Here is a 25,468-nt window from a genome sequence, read left to right as displayed (position 1 = left end):
ATCAAATATGACAACATAAAACCTATGTATGAAGTTAGACTCTTTCAGTTTCGTGTCGAACTGAAGTACAGTTTCCAAATTATATAAAAAAGATATTTTGAGCTCCAATTATATTAAATAAAGTCAGCAATAGCTATCACTGTAGCATCCCATTTATTGTTCAAACCCTGCAGAGTGAAAACTATATTTTAACTGCCATTTAGAAAACAAACACTAAGTAGAAAGTAGAACTGTTAAGGTCGTCTACATGAACCGAGCTGATGTTTGTTGTCCACGCAGAACAAACTGGGACACCTGATACAGCTGCAGCTGCATTTGCTGAAGTGTACTTGTCATAAATCCCCGGGGACATTTATTTTTTCCCAGCAAACACAAAATATAAATGTAGTTTGATATGTGTCTCTGTCGTTCACATAAGGCATTCTCCTTCAAAACATTTTGATGGCTTTTGTGATGCCACCATCTGCTTAGGCAACAAACCCTCCGACGAGACGTTTTATCTACAGCGCACATCGCTGCAGTATTTCAGGATTCAGGACATGGTGACTTTCACTTTGTCTTTATGGGGAAAAAACAAGAATCTCCTTTGTTTTACTGGAATAGATTTCTCTTTAACATTGCAAACAACTGCAACATAAACCTTATAAAACAGTAAACTGATTCCTGACGTTTAACTTTATTCCAGAGTTTTGTCTTTTCAATATGACTTTGTGTCATGTTCTTACAGCTTTGAAATAAAATAGACAAGAATTTTCTCTAAAAGACACAGTTTAAACTAAGGTCTTTATGTTTTTGGTCTTTAAATGACCTGAGTCAGACCAACAAAATCTACATTTTAAAGGGACCACATACAGAATAAAGTGCAGTAGTGACTAATGATTGACACAGCAGGGGAAGGCAGACAAAATGTGTTAAGTAATTACAACTGATCACTCAAATCCAATTACCTATAACACTAATCTCAATCCAATATCTCAATCATCTCTGTCATCCACCATCTTGTACTTTCTTAGCTTTTAACTAATTGGCATTTTACAAATTCCTGAGGCCTTGTTTACACGACACTGAGTTTAAGTGGAATAGTATCATTTCTGCTGCGTTTCAACCATTTGTATACACAATAACTGTCAATGGTTTTTCTGCAGTGGGGCCAGTAGATGAACAACAATGGTGCATAGCAGAGTGCTGTTTTTTGCTGCTTCCCCTTTTCAACGTGTAGCAGCAACCTGATCTCACTGTCGGTCCAAACAAATGCGTGTGTATTCACCATTGTGGATGCAACTGCTTTGATGCTCGAGAGACTGAAGCGTCTGCATGTCGTTGAAATACAAAAAATCACAGCATCAGCTAGTGACATGGCATGGAAACTACAGCATTACCATGTAAATGTGGAACTTTTTCACAGTCTATGTCAATAAATATATAACGTTTCCAGGATATCATTTACATGTGAACAGGGCCTAAATCTGATTGTATAGAATGGAAATATAAATGGATTGAATTGGAACATATGTAACTCAAAATATGACTGCATTGGGTTGCAATATTTGAATTGAATTGGAATTAATTAGACTTAATATTAATGCAAGTAACTGGACTTAACTTTTTAAACTGGCACTGGATACAGGAATTACTTTGACCATTGAGAAATTACATAAAACTGCAATGTTCTGCAATTATTGATAGGCACTTTCACAAACAATTCTGGGAAATGGCCGCAAAAACCGGTCTGACTTTAGGCTGCCTCTGATTGTACATAAATCACTAATCGAGTCGCCCATACCCCATATATTTATTAGCTTTAAAAATAAAGCAAGTACGGAGTCAAAACAGGTGTGGAGCAGAACTCAGATGTGTTGATGTGGAGCACTACACATTCAATGTGTGAAAGATGTTTCCCTGATAGATTTTTGGACACATGACGAATTAACTCAGTTTAGGGATTCTCTTTATGATTAACCAATTTCTTCAACTAAAAGCAAAGTTCTTTTGCATCATCATCAATCTTCTCCTGTGAAATAATCTGTTTATTGTTGTTTAGGCTTTTAAATCCCTCGGCCGGTGCTTGCACAGACCGCATGTCATCACTATATCACATCACTGAGCCACAAAGCCAGCTTACCTTTTCACGTATCAACATATTACGGCTCTGTTTCTACCTCGCTTGGAAGCTCAAAGGTGCAACAGAAGTAGGTTGGCTTCAACGCCCTTATGCTGCCTTGGTTTATTCAGAAATCGCACCAAGACGTTCAGAAGGTTTCTCAGTCTAGACCTGAAGTGTTTTGTGAAAGTGGCTAAAAGGTTTCCCAATTAAAAATATAATATTTACAAAGAGTTGAGAATTTTCCATCAGTACCCTAAATCTAAACATATCTATAGGTATATAGTGTATATGGTAAACTTGTTTAACAAAAAAGCTAAAAGTTTCTATACTTTTGTTCTCATCTAACCAAATTGTTTGTGTTTTTGTTTTATACATTTTTAAAGCAGTTCTGATTTGTCATTTTGGGACTTCATCAAGAACTGATCTGTGGTAAAAACTCTGAGCTCAGTTATAGGACGCATCATCCCAACATCGCAGCAAAGGATACTTCCACTCCACCAGGCTGATGCAGGCCCTACGTAAGGGGTTGTTGAGGTTGAGGCAGAAAAGAGCCCTCGGCGGCCTGCTGTTGGCGTTACTCCCTTGCTTCTTGCTTTTGGCATACTGCTGCCGCTTCTTCTGTGCCAAAGCACCTACCGGTATGGTAGAGGATGTCGGGGCAGGTGGAGCCGGAGGAGGCGGTGCCGTCGGAGCTGGGGCCGGGGCAGGCGCCGGGGTGGAGGTGGGAGGGGCTTCTGGAGCTGTGGGGGTGGGTTCTGGGGCAGGCCCGTTGGCGCTCATGGTGCGGGAGTGGCTCTTTGAGGAGCATCCAGCAGCATGGATCTGCCAGGGTAGTCAAGGATGCAAAAGCAGGGCAGAGTAGTCTGACCAATGAGCTGGCAAGTCACCAGGGCGAGAGGCTCCAATGCTGCTGGCATAATTTGCCTCTGAAATAAACAGGTGACAGGAGATGATATAAGTACATTTTACGGTTTATAATATTATAAGTAATGTCATGGCAAAATAAGCTCCTGGATTTTTTTGCAAAGGTTCCAGAAACATAAAACATTCTCATAAATCATTCCAGGTTTGTAACTGAGATCAAATAGGACTGTGTTTGCATTGTCCAGCCCTATTTTTTTGTTAAGATTAATACAAAGTTGTACCTCAAAGTTGTACAAAGTTGTATCTTTACTTAGCATATAAACAACTAATATTGTGAATTGTATGAGCTGTGAGTAAACTCATAGTAATTGTGTGCTCCAATATAATTTAAAATTGACAGCTTTTAAGAAACTGATCTTATAAAAACCTGCTCTAAAATTACTACAAATAACTGTTTCTGAGGTTGTTTTCTCTATAAAACAGCTATAAATGGATTTGCTCCATCACATTTAACTGCAACCCAGAACCTTACAACCTCTGACTGATGAAGTGGAAAACATTAATCGTATCAGTGCGCCACCAAACACATCCTGCAAATTTTGGGTGTTGGCATTGATGTGGGTAATGTTTCAGCTTGTATCTCCTGTCTGCATAAGGTTCCATAAAAGTGTGCCTCTACAACCAAACACCTGCTCAGCATGGCCTCCAAGCTGTTAATATCTAAAAAAAAAAGACTGTACTTATATAGTGCCTTTCTATCCAACCAGGCTACTCAAAGTGCTTTACAACACAATCTGCCCTCATTTACCCATCCACACACACATTCATACAGCACTCTACTACATCTCTACAAACCTAATATGAATAAATCATTCCATAGAGTCTAATCAGTGCTTCAAACTCCACTCATACACCGATGGGGCACACATCTGAGGCAGTGAGGGGTTCAGGGTCTTGCCCAGGGACACCTCGACATGTGACTGCTGTCAGGTATCGAACTTCCAAAGCTCTCATTGGAGGATGAGTGCTCTAACCACTGATCCACAGCCGCCCCGTATCTCATTCTGATTGTGCAAACTTTGAAAGCAAAAAGGTCGCAAAAACTGAAAAGATCCAGAAGATTTGCTAATAACACACTGACTTTCAGTGTTCAGAGCACCTCAAACTGGTTAGATCTCCTAATGTAGGTCTACACAAAATCATCAATCCATCCATTTTCTATACTTGCTTGTTCTTGTTCGGAACTGGTGCTTATCTTGTGATTAGACGAGAGGCAGGTTACACCCTGCACAGGTCACCAGTTCATCACAGGGCCATGAGATGAACAAGAGAGACACGGTTCACATTAACACCTACGGATAATTTAGAGTCACCAATATATCTAACATGTTTATGGACTGAGGGTGAAAACTGGAGTAATTCCACATGTGCACAGAGAGAACATGCAAACTCCACGCAAAAAGGCCCCAACTGCCACAAGGTAACAGTGATAACCAACTGGTCCACCAAACAGCCTGAAACAAAACCAGCTCTACAGTAAGAACAGTCATATCTTTCAGATTTGGACCACGATATTCCTCTTAAACAAAGAGTCAGGGTAAAATCTGGCAAAACCACTTTTGGTATTTCCTCCAGATGATTAAATAGACTGACCTCAATATTTTGGAGATGTTTTATGATGGCTGTTTTGGTCTTGGCTCTGTTCAGACTAGCTGTCAGCTCATCAATCCAGTCAGAATTAAAGGTACTCATTGCAAACAATGAAATAAAACATAAAAAATGTTATCATGAACGATGTAAAATGGTGCAAACCTAAAAGGTTTACAACAGTACTTTTCCACTGATATGCAACTCTGAAATGTGAGCAGCACGGTGGAGCAGTGGTTAGTGCTTTGCCTCGTTCTTCCCATGCACGAGTGGATTTTTGCTCGGTACTCTGGTTTACTCCCACTGACCAAAAACATGCATGTTAGTTTCATAACTCTAAATTGTCCCTAGATGTGAGTGTGACTGGTTGCCTGTCTTGTTTGTCTCAATGTGCTCCTCAATTGAACTTGCAACCTGTCTGCCCCGCCTCCCAAACAATGACCGCTGGAGATAAGAACCAGCTCCCTGCGACCCAAAAGTGAAAACACGGGTAAAAAGAAAATGAATGGATGGAACTCTGAAATGCAGGTACACACTCAATGTAAACAAAGCCCTTTTATCTACACTCTTTACTCAACGAAACTGAGTGAAATAGATGCCAACACATCAAACAGGCTCTTCCACGGACGTTGTCATTGGTGACCTATTTTCAGTCACTTTGGATGTTTCCGCAGGTAGACAAACGGATGTGGTAGTTGGCAGCTGTTCACAAATTTTGCTTACAAATTTTTAATGCGAGGACACATTAATCATTGATATGAGAAAAAATATTGACCGTAGTTTGTTTCTTACTTTGTTATTTTTTTCTTTTGGGACCCGTCTTTACAACATTGTAACGAGTACCTTTCAATTCCATTTTTTAACAGAGGTCATTCAAAGAGCTATCTACAAGTAAGACATTATTTGTTTATTTTAACACCACATCAGAAGATAATCATAAATTATGATTGAAAATGTTAGATGTCTATATCGTCACACTGTCTAGGCGAATGACCTACAAATAATGCTTGTGACCAAAAGAGAACTTCTTGGTTTGCAGCAGAAATATCCAATGTTATGCAAGCAGATCTGCTTATTCATCTGCACGGCTTTACTGACACATAACAAGCAGTTTATGTTCCTATAAACCATGCAAACAGGACGCTTTAATTATATCACCAGATGTGAAATTTATCTCTCGACAAACAATAATATTAATAATAAAAGAAGAAACGATGCCACAAAAGAGGGCTGCATCCTTCAGAACTACAACAAATATGGCAGGCAGCTTTCGGCTTTGATGTTTTGTGGTGAATAATAATCCAGAGCTGAGCACAAGAAGTGAAAATCTGAAGCAGATGCTTTGTGCAGCTCTGGTACACAAACAAACAAAGCTTGTAGGGGGAATAAAAAGAGAGGAAGAGAGAAAGAGAGAGAAAGAGAGAGCTGCCACTCTGAGGCGTCACTTTGGTCACATCAGCTGTGGAAGTCCTTGAACTGGGTGCAGGCCCCGCAGAGGAAGGAACAGAAAACGTCACATTGCAGCGATGCTCCGAGAAGAATTTAATCTTCTTACTGCCAACAAAATGTGATATGAGTGCGAGACTGCTGCAGTGCATGGCTCCACAGCTCGGTGCTTTTTATTTTTTTTATCTCCTTTTGTGCTGCGTTTCAGTGTAGCCAAGGCTACTTCAGGCTCTGCGCGGACAATAAAACCTCCTTTTCGAATTGTAATTATTAGATGGGGGGGTTATTAATCTTACAGCTGCATCGAGCTCTGCTTGTGATGAAAACGACCCCTGACATGACCACGAGCGATTCGTGATAAACTAAACCCATCACCGAGCGTCCTTATGTTTCTCCTTGGACACCGCCAAGGTGGTAAGACATGGTCAAATCCCCCTACTCCCCCCTTTAAAAAATAAATAAATAAAAGCCCGATGTGAAATGACAGGCTGACTCCAGGCACTCGGAGTGAAAACTGAGCAACGCAGCCGTCAGATGTTCTGCAGAAACAGCTGGGAACCTTATTATAAGCCTCAGTCCGGGCGAACGCTGCACATGAGCACCAGTTTGAGGAGATTGTTAATAAATATAATAATACTAATAATAAATAAAACACACTCCTTGTTTGTGTCTGTATTGTTTCTGACAAAACCCCGAACCCCCCCTCCCCTTTCTCCTGAATCCACCAGGCAGCGTCGAGATGAAAGTGGCCATTATTAGTAACAATAAACGAACAAGACTGTGGAAACGCAGCCATGCTAAGAGGCTAACTTCAGTGGGGTGGGCTGACAGAACCCGAACCGAGCCCGTACCTTGTCTGAAGACTTCCCAGTCCCGCCGCGGTCCTCCCCGCTCGGTAAAATAAATAAATAAATAAAAACACGGCTCCGACAGCAGGGTTGGAGGGGGTGTAGTGGTGTTTGGGGGGGTCTTCAGAGGGCGAGAGACGCAGGTCCGGGGTTCGCTTTAAAATTCATCAGCTCCCAGGACCGAACGGGAGGAGAGACGCACATCGAGGCTGTGCATTAATTAGGCTCGTCTTCCATCCCGGCGCTCGGCGCGGAGGGGAGCTGGAGACGGGAGCGTGCGCACCAGACTACAGAGCATCCTCGTACGCTGCCTGCCTATCGTCACGGCGCCAGTCAACAGTGAAACGATCCTTCATCAGAAAGCAAAGCCCTGGCTACTCCTCCTCCTCCTCCTCCTGGCCCCCACGCGCCTGTCTCTGCTCAGGTCAGATCGGTGCTTTGGCAAGTGCCTACTGTTACCTGCTTAAGTTTAATTAGTGAAAAATCACACAGAATCTATGTGTAGATATTCCAGCTTAGATCATGCATTGGGTTTACACTTGAGAGATTGAAAAAAAGAGTTCATGTCTCCATAAGGGCTTCTAAATTTTCATGCAGCCTGTAGTCTAAGTTATAGATCATTTGGGCCAAGCAAGTACATTTGAGGTGGTCAAAATGGACAAGTACCATTTCTTTGTGGATCTACAACTCTAGATTTAGAAAAATAGAGAAGACCCACAAAATATGGTTGTCCAAATAAAATGAATAAATAAATAAAAGTGACCCATGACACCTAAACTCTGCTAGACATCTGACACTTAACAATATCTTGAGTTAAATAAAAACAAAATATTTTTTTTAGTGTGAAGTTCTCTTATGAAGTGTGTTTGAAGTTATTTTAATATGTCTATATATATGTATATATATTAAACCAGATATGGTCAGTTGTTTGTGTGTTGGCGGGTTGGGATGGCAGTTTGTGGTGGGTTCATGTGAAACTTTGTACACTAGATTATTTAGACTAAGCCAATGTTTGTTCAAAAACGTAATAATATATTACAAAAACAGGGGGAAAATTAGTTTCCGAATTTTGCAAAAAGCACAATACCATTAGTCTTTGAATGGTTTTTCAAATAGTCCTGTAACAGATGTTTCTCACATTACTAAGTCATTCTGTGTATCTGTAAATGTAAATTAGTCTTTAATTAGTTTACTGTTGTAGATTCAAAGAAGGCATTTTTTGTAACTCATAGAGAGTATTAGATATTTTTATTCCCCCTTTCTAACCCTCAGGTTCATCAACAAACAATAAAACGATGGTCATAATAATATATAAAGTATGCAATGTATAGTCAATATTGTCATGATAAACAAAACTTTTAAAAAAATAATAAGTATGTATAATTATTACTAATTACAGCTCAAATTCCATCTTGTTTAAATATCTGACGATAGAAACTTGTTGATAAAACATTTGTGCGGCATGCTGGAGCAAAGTTGTTGACTAATGTCATTTAGCTGAAGAAAACATTTGTTTGGCTCTTTTTGCTATCATGTTTTGCTGTCAACCTCAATGAATGTGTGTCGTTTCCTCTGACAGAACGTCACATGTGTTCATAATGAGAAAGTAAGCGATCACCGCCTGGCTCGGTCTCGTTGCAGCACACCCGTCTCTCCTGTTACAGTCGCAGGTTTTAGGCGCATGAATTGTGACTGCAGGCTTTTAGGTGGAACAGATTAAAAATAGCCCCATAGTGCTCGTAGGTTTCTTTCTTTAAAGGTTGATAGAAGCATTTGTGTTAACAAAAAGTTTAGACAATCTTTACTGTAACATAAATAACAAACTCAAAAATGTATAGTTTGTACATCTGTCACACTAACAGCTACACATTAATATCACCTTTATGAAAAACTAATGACCAAATGATAGCCCTGACCCTCAGAAGACCCTTTAAAACGTGTCTGAATTATATTATTTGTGCCTCACCACCCTGCTGTTACAGGAATTAATTAATTATTAAACAAACAAACAAAAAACAGCATTTGTTTAACTTTTTACATTAGAGTTAAAGATCATAATTCCTGACAAAAAGAAGTTTTATTTCAACAATAACACATGCCAACAGAGTCTGATGTCGTGTTTGGTGTAGTTATTCAGTTGAATTTTAGTTAAATGTATTGCAGTATTCTACAACTAAATAGATTGCAAGACACTTTCCAATATATAAAAAAAGAAGAATACACAAGCCTAATTCAGATCCCATTCTTTTACAATTTTGTTCAATTTAGTCACATTCAATACAGCCAAATTAGGATTAAATCCAGTTATATACCTCCCTGTTCGTTCCAGTTCAGCAGACTTCAAATATTATTCATTTCAGTACTGTCTAATTCAGTAAATTAGTCATTATAGAAAAGTAAGAAAACTTTTGAGCCAAACAATGGACTAGATTCAGTGTCCTTTATGTACAGACATCTATCTTTAATGAGCCGATGCTGTCAGTGTTGTGATGATCCTACCTGCTTTACTTGAACAGCTGAGAGAGGTTCCTTCTTCACCTGCAACAAGCAGCAAGGCCTCGCCTCCTTTCCCCAGCAGGCTGGTCAGTGAGCGAGCTGCAACAGCATTTGGTGAGAGGAGAGGAGTGACTGGACGAGGAGGCTGGGACGAGGCTCACGGTATCAGCTTACCTGTCTGCCCGGGATAATGGTTTCTTCTAGAATAATCTTGAATTATTCACCTGTGGTTAGGCTGATGATTGTGTGTGTTTATCTGTGTGTGCTTCTTGGCAGTAATTGTGTGATGCATATACATCAGATCCCAATGTGATGATATGAACCAGTGTACATTTTGTACATTTTGTGCCCATTAATTTAATTCTTAGGAGCTACATAACTCAAGCACTGATAAATAATAACAAAAGCGGGGAAGATGAAATACTTCGTTATGAGACAGAAAAAGGTCAACTGTGTATTTTTTTAAATCTACTTGGTGGAGTGGGTGAATTTAAAGTGATAGTTTAGATTTTTTTTTTTTTTGACCTAGGATTCTCTGGAAAGCTTATGAACATTTATAATCCTACCTGTTGTAGATGATTCTTTGAACAGTCTCAGTTTGGAGAAACAAAATTTAATTTGGACTGGATTGATGAGATAACAGCTATTCTGAGTGAGGCCCAGACCAAAGTGGATTGCTGCCATCTTAAAACAAGTCTATTCTCAAAGATTTCACCACAATTCATGCAATCACTACTGAAGAGGCCTGAAAATCGTAAATGAAACTGAAGTGTAGAGTAAGTTTAATGCCACAGCATTCCAGAAAAACCTTGCTTGGAGTCAGAATGTCTACCAATGTGATAAAAACATGCTTAGTTTTGAAGATGATGTATATTTGAGTGAATAATGTTGTTTTTGATCACCAGAAGTACATTGGTGCTGCTTTCTGAGAGAGCTTCTAGATTGCATGACTGTCCCAACTATGCAAATTTTCTGAGTGTCTAATGTCCAAAATAAACAGTCTTCACACAATTCTCTACTAAATTTTGAAGACTGAAGTTGGTTTTAGATGGCAGCAATCCACTTTGGTCTTGGTTTCACTCGGACTATAGCTGGTTGCTCATCAATCCAATCAGAAATTATCTCCATTTTTTCAAAATCAGGCTGTGCAAAGACCTATCTACAACAGGTAAGATACTAACTGTTCATACTCTTTCCACAGAACCACACTATGATATAAACGATCACTTTAAGGTCTGAATCCTGTGGAGCAAAATTGAAAAATCTGTTTTTAACTGATGTTATTGACTTGTTTCCTCTGTTCTGATGTTTTCCCAACAAAACCCGGCCTATGGAGGCGAAGATGGTGGAACCAACAGTTTCATGTTGTAGTACTCGTTCACCTGGAATAGCTGATGTGCACTAACCTGTGTGTTTGAGTTGTGTCATTTGACTAAGCATAAACCTACAAGTCACTGGTTCCCAGGAGAAAAAGCTCACTGCAGTTCAAAATCACTAAAAGTGGACTGAAAATGCAGACAGAGCGTGCAGTTTGCCTCAGTGCTGCACTATGTTGCCCCAAACTCAACCGACCAAAGCTAACTTAATTTAAATATGATGAAAATAAAAAAACAGAGCTTCATTTTAGAACAACAGTGATTTTTGCAATAACAGGTGAAAGACAGTTATCATATTGATCTTTTTTTAATTTGCATCCTCTTTGATAAACAAATTATCATCCACACAGGAAAAAGCTGAGCATGCACCGAGAAGAGAGAGTTTATATTTCTTATTTCCCCTGTAGTGAGGGCTCTGTGTAAACAATCTGTTTGACCCATCTCTGAAGGGGAATGAACATGTTAAACACATGTTCATTCAGTTTACATATGCAGTTCAAGCTGCACATCTGTTGTGTTTTACTTTTGCAGTGCAAACACATTTAGCTTTTTGTTCTTTCCCTCCCTTCCTTTATTTTCTGCAGTCATTATCACCTGCTGCTGAAAGGTGCTGTAGGTGTGTATGTGTGTGTGTTCGTGTCTGTCTGATACTGAAATATCTTATGAACCAGTGGCCGAATTTCAATGAAACTTTCAGGGAAAAAAATCATTTAATGTATCTCTACAGCTAATTAACTTTTAAAGCTAACTTAGATGGTCGCCACAGCCAGCTGAACTTAGAAAACAAAGTCTGTAATTGAATCAGTTTTGCAGATATTGAGCTAAATTTTGATGTGGTTGCAGCTGAGTCATGCCCAACACATGCTCTGAGTGTCACATCTCGTCATATTGAATGAGATTGTGCGTAAAGTTCTTTTCAAGGATTAACCAAAATGTCTACAACCACATCATTTCTCAACATAAAATGATTGTAGTCTAAAACTAAGACGTGAAAGGCAGTGGGCTATATTCATCCCTTAAAAGAATGCCAGGGCTTTCATTTTAAATCAGGTTGCAGTAAATCTACATGTTCCTTTGTTCCCATAGGCTGCAGAATAGTGTCTTGATCTTATCCAGTCTTTCAGTTCTCAGCTTTTCAACTAGGTATCTCTCTGAAACAGATTTCGTCAGTTTGCTTTCAAGCTTTAGAACAATCAAAACTATTTTTAAAAATGACCACACGTGACTTGACATGATACCCGGATCTGAGCGTGCATAATGCGAACTCTGATTCCTACTGCAGCATATTTGTGTGCGTTGATGCAACAGTCTGTGCTCTCGCATGCTTCTGAGAGCCGTGTGTGAGTGCGCGAGCGAGTCAGGAAGTGTGTGTGTGTGTGTGTTGGTGGAGCTGCTTGAAGGAGAACAGTAGTGATGGAGCCTGAAAGCCCTGCAGCGCAGCTGTTCTCCCAGTGCATCGTCAACTTCACCGCTAAGCCCACAACGCACGCTCAGACTCAACTCAGCCTCTTTTTCCATCCATTCTTTCTTCATCCTCTGCCGATCCCTGTGAGTCATTAAAATAGCTCATTCAATCCTCTTTGCTCTAATTGTTTAACCTTTTTTTAGCAGTGTTACTTTTAGATGATCACATACTGTTGTTAGGACATCCCTCGCTGTTTTCACGTCTTGTTCTGTCCTGTAAGTTTCAGGCCTGAGCCCTCCTCTCAGAATGCTTACCGAATTCATGTGTGGACGTGAATAAATGCTCTGTGGACAATTCAGTTAAAAGCCCTGTATGATTTTGTCTCGTTCATTGTCGGTGGGTGTAGCTTGTGAGTGACAGACAGCTCTCAGAAAGAAGGCCAAGCACCATGTCATCACGGTGACTGCGGATCGATTGAAGGAAATGGACTGATAAGAGCAGAGAGGAACAGGCTCGAGCCCCAAGGAGGGACTGGCATTAAAGCGGCACACTGAGACCCATCAGAGTGTGAGAATCTGGGCACGTGAATTTGAGAAAATTGCTTTTTGTCTGAAAGTATGCAAACATGTTGGTGTGTACATTTCGAGATCTGTCTGTATTTCTATTTGTGCCAATTTCTGAAATCCCATTAGTCATTCCAGGCCAGCTATGCTGTGAACCTATTAGTTTTATCTCACCTTAGCTCTGCATTGTGTCGGTACATGAAGGCATTGTCTCCAAAGTGGTGGCTTCGCTCCTCTTTTCCAGCCTGAGAGATTTAAAAATAGAAACATTCATGCTTTCTGAATATACTTTCCCTCCAGAAAGTGTGCAGCTGTGGGCGTCAGACATTGGCCGAACACCATCACGTGTCATTGTCTTCCTGGGCTACCATTGGTTGGCACCTGTGGGGCTCTGTGAAGAGAAGCTTTTCTGACAGGACCCAGGAGCCCAGAGGAGTTGCTGGAAACTGGGAGAAGGACAATGTCGGTGGAACCGGGACGGAAGTACGGGGCTGGAGACATGGCATCATTCTGGCTGGAGATAGAAGAGGTGATGTGACCTTCCATCTACAGGAAAGGGCAAGATCCACAGAGATGATCACATGACAGGGGAGAATGTAGATAAAATGAAAGAAGGACAAATGATTTGCAGTAATGACAGTCATAAAACACAACTTCCATTTGTTGTCCTTCTGTTCTTGTTATCAAATACTGACCATTTTTTAAAATCTGATTTCACTCTGATAGGTTTTCAGTACTCCTCATATTATCTTTTAACTCCTCATCCCTGTATTGATTTCACAGTTAATTTATTTAAATAAATATGATCAGTTTCCAATGTCTTTCTCTCTGTTATTGGCGAGGTTACTGGATGCAACCATGTCAAACCATTTCTGTCACAGCTTTCATGCAACGTTAGTGGGAAGACAGTGTCCTCTGCTGTTGGACTTGGAAAACAACAAGTCTCTCAGAAAAAGGCTTTCAAAATGAAAGAATGGGAAACAGCTGCAGAATAATCGCTGGCTTAATTTAGCTTTTTGACAAAATGGTGTTTTTTTTTTGTTGCAAGTTTTTTTTTGTGTGACGCAGCAAGCGTTACTGCTCAAGCTAGTCTCAGTTTCAAAATGTAAATTTAATTAAAAATGGCTTACACGATAAGCATGTGGATTATACAGAACTGTGCAAATGTTTTAAACCATCCCTAATTCCTTTACATATTGTTTCCAGTCAACCAGGCTTATAGTAGTTTTTCAGTCTTTCTGAAGGTCTTTCGAAGATTTTCTTCTGTCTCTGGCTGCTTTTTCATTCATTTTCTGTCCATTTTGGTTCAGAGGACAAAAGAAGTGTTAAGCCTAAAAACTGATCTGTAGCAGATACACCATAACAGTCATGTCTTTAAGAAACAGAAAAACAGATCCAGCAAAGATCTGATACTGGACCTGAGAGATGTATCATCCTTTGGTTGATCATTCGCCATATTGTAAGTTTTCAACTAATATTTCTTTAAGAATCACCTTGTTGGTGATAAGCTACTATTCTGTGTGCAATACTGTCTTATTTCTTTATGTTTCTCATAGCTTCAGTTCAAGAAATGGGAAGAAATTGTGTCTTTGTGATTGTCTGCTGGTAAAACAAATGGCTAAAATATCCAATATTAAATTGGTTCTGTTTTGTTCTGGTAAATCTGTTGTTATGTGTTGACACAACACCTGTTTATTCTTTAGGTCTGGGAGCTTTTTCATGCCTGATTTACAGGTCAGAGTCAAGTGTTTAAAAAGACATCCTTTTATTAGTGGTCTGGACTAAAGATTAGTGAAAAAGCAACCAAACTTTCAAATACTTTGAAAGGTAAAACTTTGAAATACTTTCTGAAAGCCTGAAAAATACTGATCAATATCATGTTAAAATATCAAAAGAAAGTCTGGCTGTAATATAAAGAAATGTGTAGAGGATAATAGTGCTGCATATTCATTTTTATACAGCTTGATTCTTCCAGATTGGGATGATAGAATTGTGAACTGAAATAACTTTAATCCTTGATCAATGCACCATGCAGTTCTGAATTCCTGACAAAACAATCTTTTCTGTGATACCAAGGGTTGCAGCGAATCATGTATTATCTAGCAAAATTGGTATAAAATGTTCTCATTTATCCCAGATTCAGAGGTTTAGTGGTGTTAGCAGAAGAAAGTTTAAACTGTCATTTTTTAAGCAGCATTGCTTATAAAGTTATGACTTGCTGAATGTTGCTCACTGACTCAGTGTTTTTGGATACTCTGAACTTTCCACTGACTCATATTTAAAACAGCTTCTTCTCAGCTCACAAGACACATGCTCAAATGTAACAACAAAGACCATCCTCTAGATGGCAGAACAACCCTCTTTAAAATGACACTCCTACCTAAAATATTTTTGGCACCTAACCAAGTCAAACACTTTGTCAATATTTATCAAGAAATGTTATGGGCGTGTTCATCCTCCTTTAACAAACTGAACAAATTCAGAAAAAAAGCTTTTATTTATAACTCATTTTTCATTTGTACATATTGTAGTTCATAATCAATGAAAGAATGCTGAAGTTTAATATTAAAATATTATTATATTTTATTGTGGAAAGGGGCTATATATTTGTATCTGTAAGATAAAACATGTTTGTCATATAACTATGCAAAATGAAGTAAACTGATCCTCATTAAATGATAGCAGCAAGTTAAGAAACTGCAAATGCTGCAGCAATACACTTTATTTTCCCTTCAAGGTTACATTAGAGTAAAAAATAGGAAAAAGAAAGAAAAAAAAACAATCTGAGGCCTGAAGGGAAATTCTTCAGTAAGAGTCCAAACTCGCAGCACTGCACTAAAAAAAACATACTCTTCACTTCTTCTTTTTTATATATATTTGATCAGTACCATATTTCAAAAGCAGGAACATTTATAGTGAAATAATCTTAATTTAAAATATCATAAAGAATCCAAAAATTTTACATTATTACACCTGATGCTCGGTGCCTGAGCTTTTATATTTCCCTTTGAATAAAAAAAACACAAAAACAAAATGAAACAACAAAATACATAAAATAATAAAATAGATTAAATGCAAGAAAGGCTTTATGAGGAACAATTAAATGTACTTATTGCAAACTATGAAATCAAACTTTCTGAACTATATTGAACGGTTCTGTTTGAAGAGTTTAAGTAGTTTTCCACATATTTTCATATTCAATTTTGAAATGCAGGTATGCACTCAATGTAAACAAAGCACTTTATTCTGCACATTTTACTTAACAAATCTGTGCGTAAATACATATCAATACATCAAAATTGTTGGACATCTCCATCCAATACAGCTGTTCCATGAAACTCATCATTGTTGACCTAATTTCAGTGACTTCGGCTGTTTCTGCAGGTAAACAAACACACGTGGTAGTTGGCAGCTGTTCACAAATTTTGCAAACAAGTGCATCATTTAAGGACTCATTAACTATCAGTACGAGAAAGAATTGTGTAAAAAATTACGTTTTTTACTTTATGATTTTTTTATTTTAAATTTTTACCAGGCTTCATGACATTGCAGTTATCAAGTCTGGTTATGTGCCTTTAATGTTGCTACAATGTCGACTAAAAGCCTCACATGGTGGTAAGGAAGAAACAAAATATACGAAAAATTAGAACCTAAAAAAACACACAAGGACATAATTTATCTCACAAATTTCGAATTTTTCTATTTTGTTCACATTTTTTTGAATACTATATTATAATAATATTTGGATGCAAATATGATTATCATCAGAGTGATGACAGGGATTTACTACTGAATTCAACTGGGAAAGGTCATCAGTATCTGGTCCAAAAAATGTTCCTTTAAGCAGCAAGCACTGGCCTTTTCATTTTATTTATTTATAATAAACATAAATAAGGGCTTGTTCAGTTGTAGGTTTCGCTACAAGAAAAATTGACTTGGTGTGACAACATAAAGAATAATCAGCCATCGTTTATTTGAATTATTTGTTTGGACAGTAAAGTCACACTAAATCAGAGTCAAATGACCTCCCCTCCCCACTACACACACACACCCACACACACACACACACCAACAACGTCCCAGGCTCACAGTAACCAATAGAATGAGTGGCATTATTTTTTTTAGCAGTAACACCCAGCAAACGTCATCATCCTCCTCCACCCCTCCCCGTGTCCGCCTGTCTGTTTGTGTGTTTGTGCGTCTGTCCTTGTGCATCTTTTTTTGCGTAACCCTGTAGGATAAATCCTCCCTCTCCTCTGCTCGCCTTCTCTTTTTCCATCCCTCTGCACACACACACACACTCACACACACACCCGCACACACACACACTAAAAGGTGCTACTCTTTTTTTGTTTTTATTAAAAACACACACCGACATATTCAAACCCATCCGAGGATTGTTGTTGGTCCACTTTTTCTGGTGCTGAAGAATTTGACATTTTGCCCACATGGAGGATTACCACAAACCCGACCAGCAAACAGTTCAGGCGCTGAGGAACATCGCCAACCGCCTCCGAATCAACTCCATCAAGGCGACCACTGCAGCTGGAAGCGGGTGGGTAATATCCACTTATTTACCCACAGCTTTAGTAATGTGAATGTTTTGCACATGCAAACATATAATATGTTCATACCCTTTGGAACAGTCTATTTTTGTGCTTTCCAGAATGCACAGATTAGGACAGCTGTAGCTGCTGAACTCTGCACACACAGAAACCCACACAAAGACAAAAATGGAGGGGAAGGACCAGAGGGACAATAAATTCTGCATTTGTGTTCCTTTTTTGACAGAATAACCTATAGATTTAAAGTTTTTTGATACATTTAGACAGACTGTAAAGTAAATATTTTATCAGTTGGTTAAATAAAGGCAAAATCTTGGCTTTATTTAAAATAAATTAAGGAACTTATCATACTGGAATCTAACCATGAAACCCATAGGTGGAAAAAAAACCATGAAAATCAAAAATGTTCAGAACAATGTTGCCTAAAAAATGTTCTAAGTCTTCAAAGTATAAATTGTATTTTCCTTCTTCTATGTTCAGGTAATGCACATAGAGATACTTCAGATTTCACAGAACATGAAGAGTAGTTTCAGTATGTTGTGTCTTTATAATAATCACTCATTAAAGCAATAATTACTTTTTAAATACAGTAATTGTATTTATAATAATTTATCTCCAATCGGAAACAATTTACCTTTATTTCTCGGGGCTCTAATTGTTTTTCCAGTTTTCATTCTGTTTTTGTGATTATTTCCAACCTTCTTTAGCTTTCAGATTTATGCCTGAATGTTGCTATTTTAGTTTACATAATGTTTCTGTATCTAAGTATATTGTGAGGCTAACAGTCCCAATCAGTAATTTAAACATGAACTATACATGCTCCTGATGACAAAGATAATGTGGTGTGTGAGAGTTTTTTTGTGTTTGTATTTCTGGGTAACAGCATCACCTTTGTTGTACAGTTATCCCACATCATGCTGCAGCGTGGCAGAGATCATGTCTGTCCTTTTCTTCCACACCATGAAGTACCGCCCTGAAGACCCGAGGAACTTCAACAACGACCGCTTCATCCTTTCCAAGGTGAGCTGCAGTGAGCTGGACATCTCCCCGTGTTTGTATGTATCAATGTTTGAATATTTATCTTTTCCCCTTTTCTCCTCAGGGTCATGCAGCTCCTGCTCTGTACTCCATGTGGGTTGAAACAGGTTTCCTGAAAGAGAGCGATCTGCTCAGTTTGTGCCAGGTTGACTCGACTCTGGAGAGCCACCCGACCCCTGTGAGTTACACTTCCACGCTCAGGGATTCACCCAAACACAAGGGAATCGCTTAACACTGCTCCCTAATGACACTTGCAATGTTTGCACATTTCAGAAGCAACAATTTGTTGATGTTGCCACCGGATCGTTGGGGCAGGGTCTTGGTGTGGCCTGTGGAATGGCTTACACTGGGAAGTACTTTGATAAATCCAGGTAATCCATCTTAAATTTGTGCAAAATAAATAAAAGACACATAGACAATTTGTAGCATGAACAATTCTTTGGGGGGAGAAAGGTAAGGGATAAATACAGACATGATGTTCTGAATAATATACATTTATTGGGTAGTATTTAGGGTTCAGCTCTGCAGAATGCTCTCCTCTAACGCTTTTGATGAGGATTTTCCACAGTCAGTGGCTGTGTGCTGCAGCTACACGCTCCACACTCACAATTCTTCTGCTCTAATAATCACAGCAGCAGCTGAATTCGTATCTCAATTATTTTTTATCATCCGAGCAGATTCCATCTCAGAATCAAAGTCAGATATTGAGCTGATAGCTATTGAACGGGTCTGCATTTTTCTTATTGGCACAATGTTTATTTTTATTTCAGGATATTTCGACTTTTCTGTCAGTATTTTAAAATATGCTCATAATGCACAAATGAAATCGTCTTGTCTTGTTCTGCACCTCAGTTATCGTGTGTACTGCCTGCTGGGGGATGGAGAGATGTCAGAGGGCTCGGTCTGGGAAGCCATGTCATTTGCCTCCTACTATCAGCTTGACAACTTGGTGGCCATCATGGACATCAACCGTTTAGGCCAAAGTGACCCTGCACCCCTGCAGCATCATGTAGAGAAGTACCAGCGGCGCTGTGAGGCTTTCGGGTAATAAATCTCAAGTGGAGGCTGTCAGTTTAAAACAGCGATGGTGGAATTTAACCAAAAAATTAAAAAAAAAACTAATTTATGCATGTATGATGTGCAACATACAGTTTGTGACTAAATGTGTGTGTCTCTGTGTGTGCTTAGCTGGCATGCCATCATTGTGGATGGACACAGTGTGGAAGAGCTTTGCAAGGCTTTGAGCCAGCCACGCCATCAGCCCACTGCAATCATCGCTAAAACCATCAAGGGCAAAGGCATTCCAGGTAATTGTTTGTCCTTCCTCATCTGGAAATAAAATCTCAGAACATCCATATCAAAGCACTGGTGATAACAAATAAAAAAAAGAAAACATTTTCTGTAAGTTTTAATATAATGTTTCATGTTGTTTCAGCTGCTGAGGATAAGCTGGGCTGGCATGCCAAAGCTTTGCCTAAAGACATGGCTGAGATGGTTATGAAGGATCTGCAGAGCCGGATTATGAGTAGCAGTAAGCACCTGTACCCACCCACCCCCATCGAGGACTCCCCACCTGTCAGCCTGAGGAACATCAGGATGCCGAGTGCTCCCAGCTACAAGGCTGGAGAAAAGGTTTGCACAAATATAAACTCCCTTTAACTCTTCTTTGAACAAAGGAATATGTCTTCACAAGCAACCAGAACAAATCAACAAAGGTGGGACCAGTTCTGTATTTTATAGGCTATAAATAAACTTCAAGTTTAAATTCATAAAACTCTTCATGGCTGCTGTTTAATGAAATGGATTGTGAGGACTAAAGCAAAACCTAACTTAGGTTAAACAGCCTTTGGGCTTATATTAGAAAATATACTCAATCTAAGCAGACAAAATGATGGCTGACAGCTGACTGTTTTTTTTTTTTTTTTACAGATTGCTACTCGTAAGGCCTATGGAATGGCCCTGGCCAAGTTGGGTCGCTACAATGAGCGACTTGTGGTTCTGGATGGAGACACCAATAACCTCACCTGCTCCGAGATCTTTAAGAATGAGCATCCTAACCGCTTTGTTGAGTGCTACATCGCTCAACAGAACATGGTACGACCCTCAATGATACTCAGTGTTAAAGCCATTGTTGCAAAGCTAGAAATTTTATTTTATGAGGCTATGTAATACTTTAGTCTTGTGCACTTTTTTCCACTTTATAAACACATTTGGAATTATTTTTCCTTGTTTGTTCTGGGTTCTGATTGTATATGATAAGCACAGTCTACTGCAATCTGAGTTTATATTAAAACAATAAGCACAAAGCCCATAAGCCTTCTTATGGTGGATGCTTAGAGAACTATATTTTTTGGGTCATTTACACTAATTTTTTCTTTTTCTTTTTCTTTTTTTTAATCAATCAGACTGATTCTTTTTCCTGTTGTGGCTTCGCAGCAGCAGCTAAGTGTAATGTAGGTCAGGCATGCATATGATGATAAGCAGTCGTGACAAGTGTATTCAGAAGTAAAATATTAATCAGTGCAGAGGACGAAACCATCTGGCTCAACGCATAAGAACAAGTCAAAAGCTAAAGGGTGTGATAACAGTGGCTGATAGAAATTAGATTTTAAAAAATCTCAGTATTAAAACTAGTCCATGAAATGCATCTAATTTTACTGTTCAATAGTATTTTTAATATGGTATAATTTTTTTCAGCAATATTATAGTTTTTTGCTCAATGTTGCTTTTGTCAATGTATATAAGTTATGAGACTGTGGAAAGTCTTATGGAAAGGAAATGATCTGTGAGAAGAGGTATGCCACTGATTCTGCCCATTTGGTAAAGTAAGCTGCAGAGATTTGTGGAAAACTCCTCTCATTCACTCTTAGCTTTGGTTCAAAGAGACTTGGGGTTTTGCTACAGATATTTGGCCTTCTGGGGAATCTGTTTGTGTGATTTCTATTCATCTCACTTTTTTATCATATACATTCTGTCATAAAGGCACTAAGAAACAATCATTTCCTTTCCCAGGTCAGTGTTGCCATGGGATGCGCTGCCCGGGAGAGGAACGTGGTGTTTGCCAGTACTCTTGCTTCCTTTTTTACTCGTGCCTATGACCAGATTCGCATGGCAGCCATTTCAGAAAGCAACATCAACCTGTGTGGCTCCCACTGTGGTCTATCCATTGGTTAGTAAACTGCTGATGATAAGCCACAGTCCTTCCCATCAAACGAACCCTCAAAAAATTCACCTTTGACCCTTCACACTGACTCCTATCACTTTTCCTTCTTCGAAGTGTATTCACAGAAACCCAGATCAATTAAAAATAATTAGAAAATGTTTTTCGTGAATGTGCTCTTTCCTTCTAATGCTGTGTTTCCCTTACTGTGTGTGCACCCACTGGCCTTTCAGCCTTGACTCTATCCTCCCCTTCTTCTCCCTTTGTGTCTGCCCTGGAAGCTGTCAGCAGGGAACCAAGTGTCCCTTTGTTAGTCCAGGTAGCCTGCGTCCAGTCTGGCCTTTATCCTCCTGCATGCATCAGCTCACCCAACCATGAAATTACCTCTAAGGACGTCCTTAAACCTTTAAAATAAACAATAAATGTTGACCTTACAGGAGAAGAAGGCCCCTCTCTGATGAGTCTAGAGGACATGGCCATGTGTCGAGCCCTTCCTACAGCTACCATTTTCTATCCCAGTGATGGTGTGTCCACAGAAAAGGCTGTGGAACTGGCTGCAACCACAAAGGTATTTAAAATGCCACTCCATAGTTTCTGCATTGAAGCCCCTATCTGAAATATTGTTCCTTAAGTTGTGTTAATATTCATGTCAATTTCTCCATTTAATAAGGGTGTTTGCTACATTCGAACCAGCCGCCAAGACAGCCCCATCATCTATAACAGCAATGAGGACTTCCATGTTGGACAGGCAAAGGTAAGGACGTTGTTTGTACTTATTTTATGATTTAACGGCTGCGTCCAAAAAGACACATGAAACACAATAACTGAGGATAACACTGCTTTGGTCAGGTGGTGTTTCAGAGCAAGGAGGACCAAGTGACTGTGGTTGCAGCAGGAGTGATGGTGCATGAGGCCCTTGCTGCAGCTGAGCATCTCAAGAAAGGTACAGGCCAGTAAAGGACAAAAGTTGTAATAGAAAAACATAAGATCATGCATCACATATCCTACCAACAAGTCTCATTTGGTGCAAAAATATAAACATTTAACTAAAGTTAACTAAAAAAAAACAACAACTTTACTCTGATGAGACAATTATCAAAGAATCAAATGCTTTAAGAACATGTATAAAAGGTTTCCATTTTATTTTCATCTTACAACTTTTTTCTTGCATAAACAGTGCTTGCATGATTAGGTGGGCTAAAGAATATGTGCATTTGTATTAAAACTGTTGCAGATAAAGTCTCTCTAATAATATTAACCACTGGTTCTGGCATTTTTGAGAAGAACCTAAGAATCTCTGACATGAATGCTTAGTTGGAAGAATTGTTTACCATGGTAAACTATGTGTTGTTTTGCTCCACTAAACCTGTCTTCCAGAGAGGATCTCTGTGAGAGTGATCGATCCCTTCACGATCAAGCCTCTGGACAATAAAACCATCATTGACCATGCACGTGTCACCAGGGGAAGAATCCTCACTGTTGAAGACCACTACTATGAAGGTAGGTTTCCAAAAATGTTGTTCTTGCTGCTCAGCTTTTGCATATTTAATGACCATCACCGACCCACCGGTCTTAACACACATATTGCTGCTTAGGACCCTGCCATTGGTTCATGTCATTGGGTGTGTTGTTTTTTCTATTGGCTTAGTGTCGCAGATGTGCTGTGTTGGCGTTTACTCATTGGCTGAGGCTAAGCTGCTTTGTTGCGTGCCTTCATTGGAGGCAAGGTGCTGTGGTGCGTTTTGCAAATGTGGGAGCCAGAGAGCAGAGTGCTGTCAGATTTCCTTAAATGAACATGTGCCCATGGGGCTGACTGTGACCTAGATAGCAGACTTGCCCTGTGCCTCACAAGAGAAAGGAAAAAAAGAATGCCATAAACCACACCGGACAAAGAATATTCAGCTGCTGTAGTTAGTCTGGGACCATTTTTTTTTAATTGTTTAATTTAATGTTCTATGATTCAATAAAATCCACAGGTGGTCTCGGGGAGGCAGTGTCCTCAGCAGTGGTCAACGAGTCTGGATTCAGTCTGCATCGCCTGGCTGTTTCTCACGTCCCCCGCGGCGGCAAACCTCACGAGCTCCTGAAGATCTATGGCATCGACCGAGATGCAATTGCCCAGGCCATTCGGAAGATGCTCAGCAGCGCCGCGAATGCCAAGTAACTTTCTTTCAGCCCCACCCACCCATCTAATGACACTCCTGCAGATGAAGATAAGCAGTTACCGACATTTTGGAATCACAACACCTTGCTCTTTAAAGTCGTTCACCGTGAATACCCTCTGAAAAAGTGTGCAGAAGTATTGTGATTTGTGCAGTTCACCTTGAAGTAGACTTCCACTTACCTTTTGTGCTTTCATCACACCCCCCACACACACAGAGAAATACACGATCTCTGTAACAAGCTTATCTCACTCATAATCTTTACATTATCCCGGATCTAGTCTAGAAAATATTGCCCTTTCCTGACGTTGTCGTTGGTGGATGATCACTGTATGAAACAATCCTTTGTTCGATCTTCAACATGTGTTTTGCTCATGTGTTTGTAGCCCCTTTCACTGGGGTGGGGCCCAGTTTTAAAGTTGGTGTTTATTGTGGCAACAGTGTCAGAAAGAAGCAAAGTTGATTGTTGTGCGTAGAAGATAGTGAAAAATAAAATCAAACAAATGTAGCGAGGCCATGAAGAGGAGACACACAAAACCACAAGTCCCATAATAAGATTTCAGTTTTTATGATTTAAAAAGGGATTTTTTTTCAGTTTTGATTTATTATTGAGTTTTGAAGCACACCCTAAACAAACACACCTCAGGGCTACAGGTCCACTCAGTGCTGACTGAAAATAGGACTCACAGGCTGTGACTATAAAAGTAGATTGGTTGCTAGATATGTCTGACTTGTGAAAAGAAGAACAAACACCTTCTCTTTGTTACTTGAAATTTTGTATGTCCCATACTTTCAGGTAATAAAGCCCTCTGCATTTGACTTTGAAAGCTTGTGGTGATGTCTTTTTAAAACAATAGTTCAGATGTTTTGAACCGGGTTTCTGTAGAAAGGTTATGAATAATTAATATCTAACCTGTTGCAGATAGCTCTTTGAACGGCCTCAGTTTGGAGAAATACAGATTAATTCTGACTGGATGGACGTACTCATGGCTACTCTGAGCGTGGCCAAGACCAAAGTGGATTGGTGCCGTCACAGAACAAGTCCGGTCTTAAATATTTCACATTGGTTCATGTGAACAGTATGTTTTAAACTTTTACACGAGTTAATTTTGCAGTACACAGTTGTTAACATAGAATTCTGTGCACAAAAAGCAGCAGATATCTACAGCAGGTAAGATATTAATTGTTCATAACTTTTCTACAAAACAGCATAGAACACAATACATTCATTAAAAAAATTAATCACATGTCATCATTGTTTGTGTCATATATTATTTATTCCTATATTTTACATCTCTGACCTCATAAATACATTTATTCAATTAGAAAACGACCATCTGAAGATATAACAACAGCAATAACATCCATCCATCCATTCAGACATCCATTTTCTTTACATGCTCTTTTTTCTGGGTTGCAGGGACAGCAATAACAACAATAATAATAAAGTTATAAAAATATCATTATGTTTTATGAAGACAGATGATGTCCTGACATCTCTGACTCTTAATCTTACCAAACACTAGTTTGCTCTTTGGCCTTTATGACTAAATTAATTGCCTCTATAATCTGTAAACTCGTTCTACCTCCAGGCACTCTGTTTCTGTCTCAGCTTCCTGTTTGGGAAAGACAGAGAAACTTTTTAGATCTTTTTATTTGATCCTAGTAATACATGAAAAGATGCCAAATCTAACACATCATAAAGTTTCAATAATAGCTTTCGATCTCCATGAATGATCAACAAAATTAAAATCAGCTTTTCAGATACTTACCTCAGACAGCTGTATTTTCGTT

General features: G+C 39.1%; 2 protein-coding genes across 6 annotated transcripts in view; one reads left to right on the top strand and one right to left on the bottom strand.

Annotated features, from left to right (window-relative positions):
• cacna1da (calcium channel, voltage-dependent, L type, alpha 1D subunit, a) overlaps positions 1-7,259 on the bottom strand; it is a 76,285-nt gene extending 69,026 nt beyond the window's left edge. For all 5 annotated transcript variants that reach the window (XM_017435452.2, XM_037975334.1, XM_025010413.2 and 2 more), the window contains exons 1-2: positions 6,913-7,259; positions 2,592-3,030 (exon numbers count right to left, since the gene is read on the bottom strand). In XM_017435452.2, the coding sequence (XP_017290941.1) occupies positions 2,592-2,884 (293 nt within the window). In that variant the 5' untranslated portion in view covers positions 2,885-3,030; positions 6,913-7,259. The remainder of the gene's footprint in view (positions 1-2,591; positions 3,031-6,912) is intronic.
• A 9,686-nt stretch (positions 7,260-16,945) lies between these two features.
• tkta (transketolase a) lies at positions 16,946-24,501 on the top strand. The gene is made up of 14 exons (XM_017435496.3): positions 16,946-17,304; positions 18,217-18,334; positions 18,417-18,530; positions 18,626-18,723; positions 19,205-19,396; positions 19,541-19,659; positions 19,788-19,984; positions 20,282-20,446; positions 21,365-21,521; positions 21,950-22,080; positions 22,183-22,266; positions 22,362-22,455; positions 22,890-23,012; positions 23,489-24,501. Exons 1-14 carry the CDS (start codon positions 17,198-17,200, stop codon positions 23,674-23,676), a joined length of 1,887 nt encoding a protein of 628 aa, XP_017290985.1. The 5' UTR covers positions 16,946-17,197; the 3' UTR covers positions 23,677-24,501.
• Positions 24,502-25,468: the final 967 nt, after the last annotated feature.

The sequence above is a fragment of the Kryptolebias marmoratus genome, linkage group LG4 (genome assembly GCF_001649575.2).
Source record: "Kryptolebias marmoratus isolate JLee-2015 linkage group LG4, ASM164957v2, whole genome shotgun sequence".
NCBI classification, from domain to species: Eukaryota; Metazoa; Chordata; class Actinopteri; order Cyprinodontiformes; family Rivulidae; genus Kryptolebias; species Kryptolebias marmoratus.
Note: the sequence above shows the minus strand (reverse complement) of the source record. Positions and strands in the feature narration are given on the sequence as shown.

Bases quoted from the DNA above. Each gene is read 5' to 3' on its own strand.
- tkta (XM_017435496.3), top strand. From the start codon at position 17,198: ATGGAGGATTACCACAAACCCGACCAGCAAACAGTTCAGGCGCTGAGG. The intron at 19,397-19,540 runs GTAATAAATCTC...GTGTGTGCTTAG, and splicing joins CGGCGCTGTGAGGCTTTCGG to CTGGCATGCCATCATTGTGG. The intron at 21,522-21,949 runs GTTAGTAAACTG...TTGACCTTACAG, and splicing joins CCACTGTGGTCTATCCATTG to GAGAAGAAGGCCCCTCTCTG.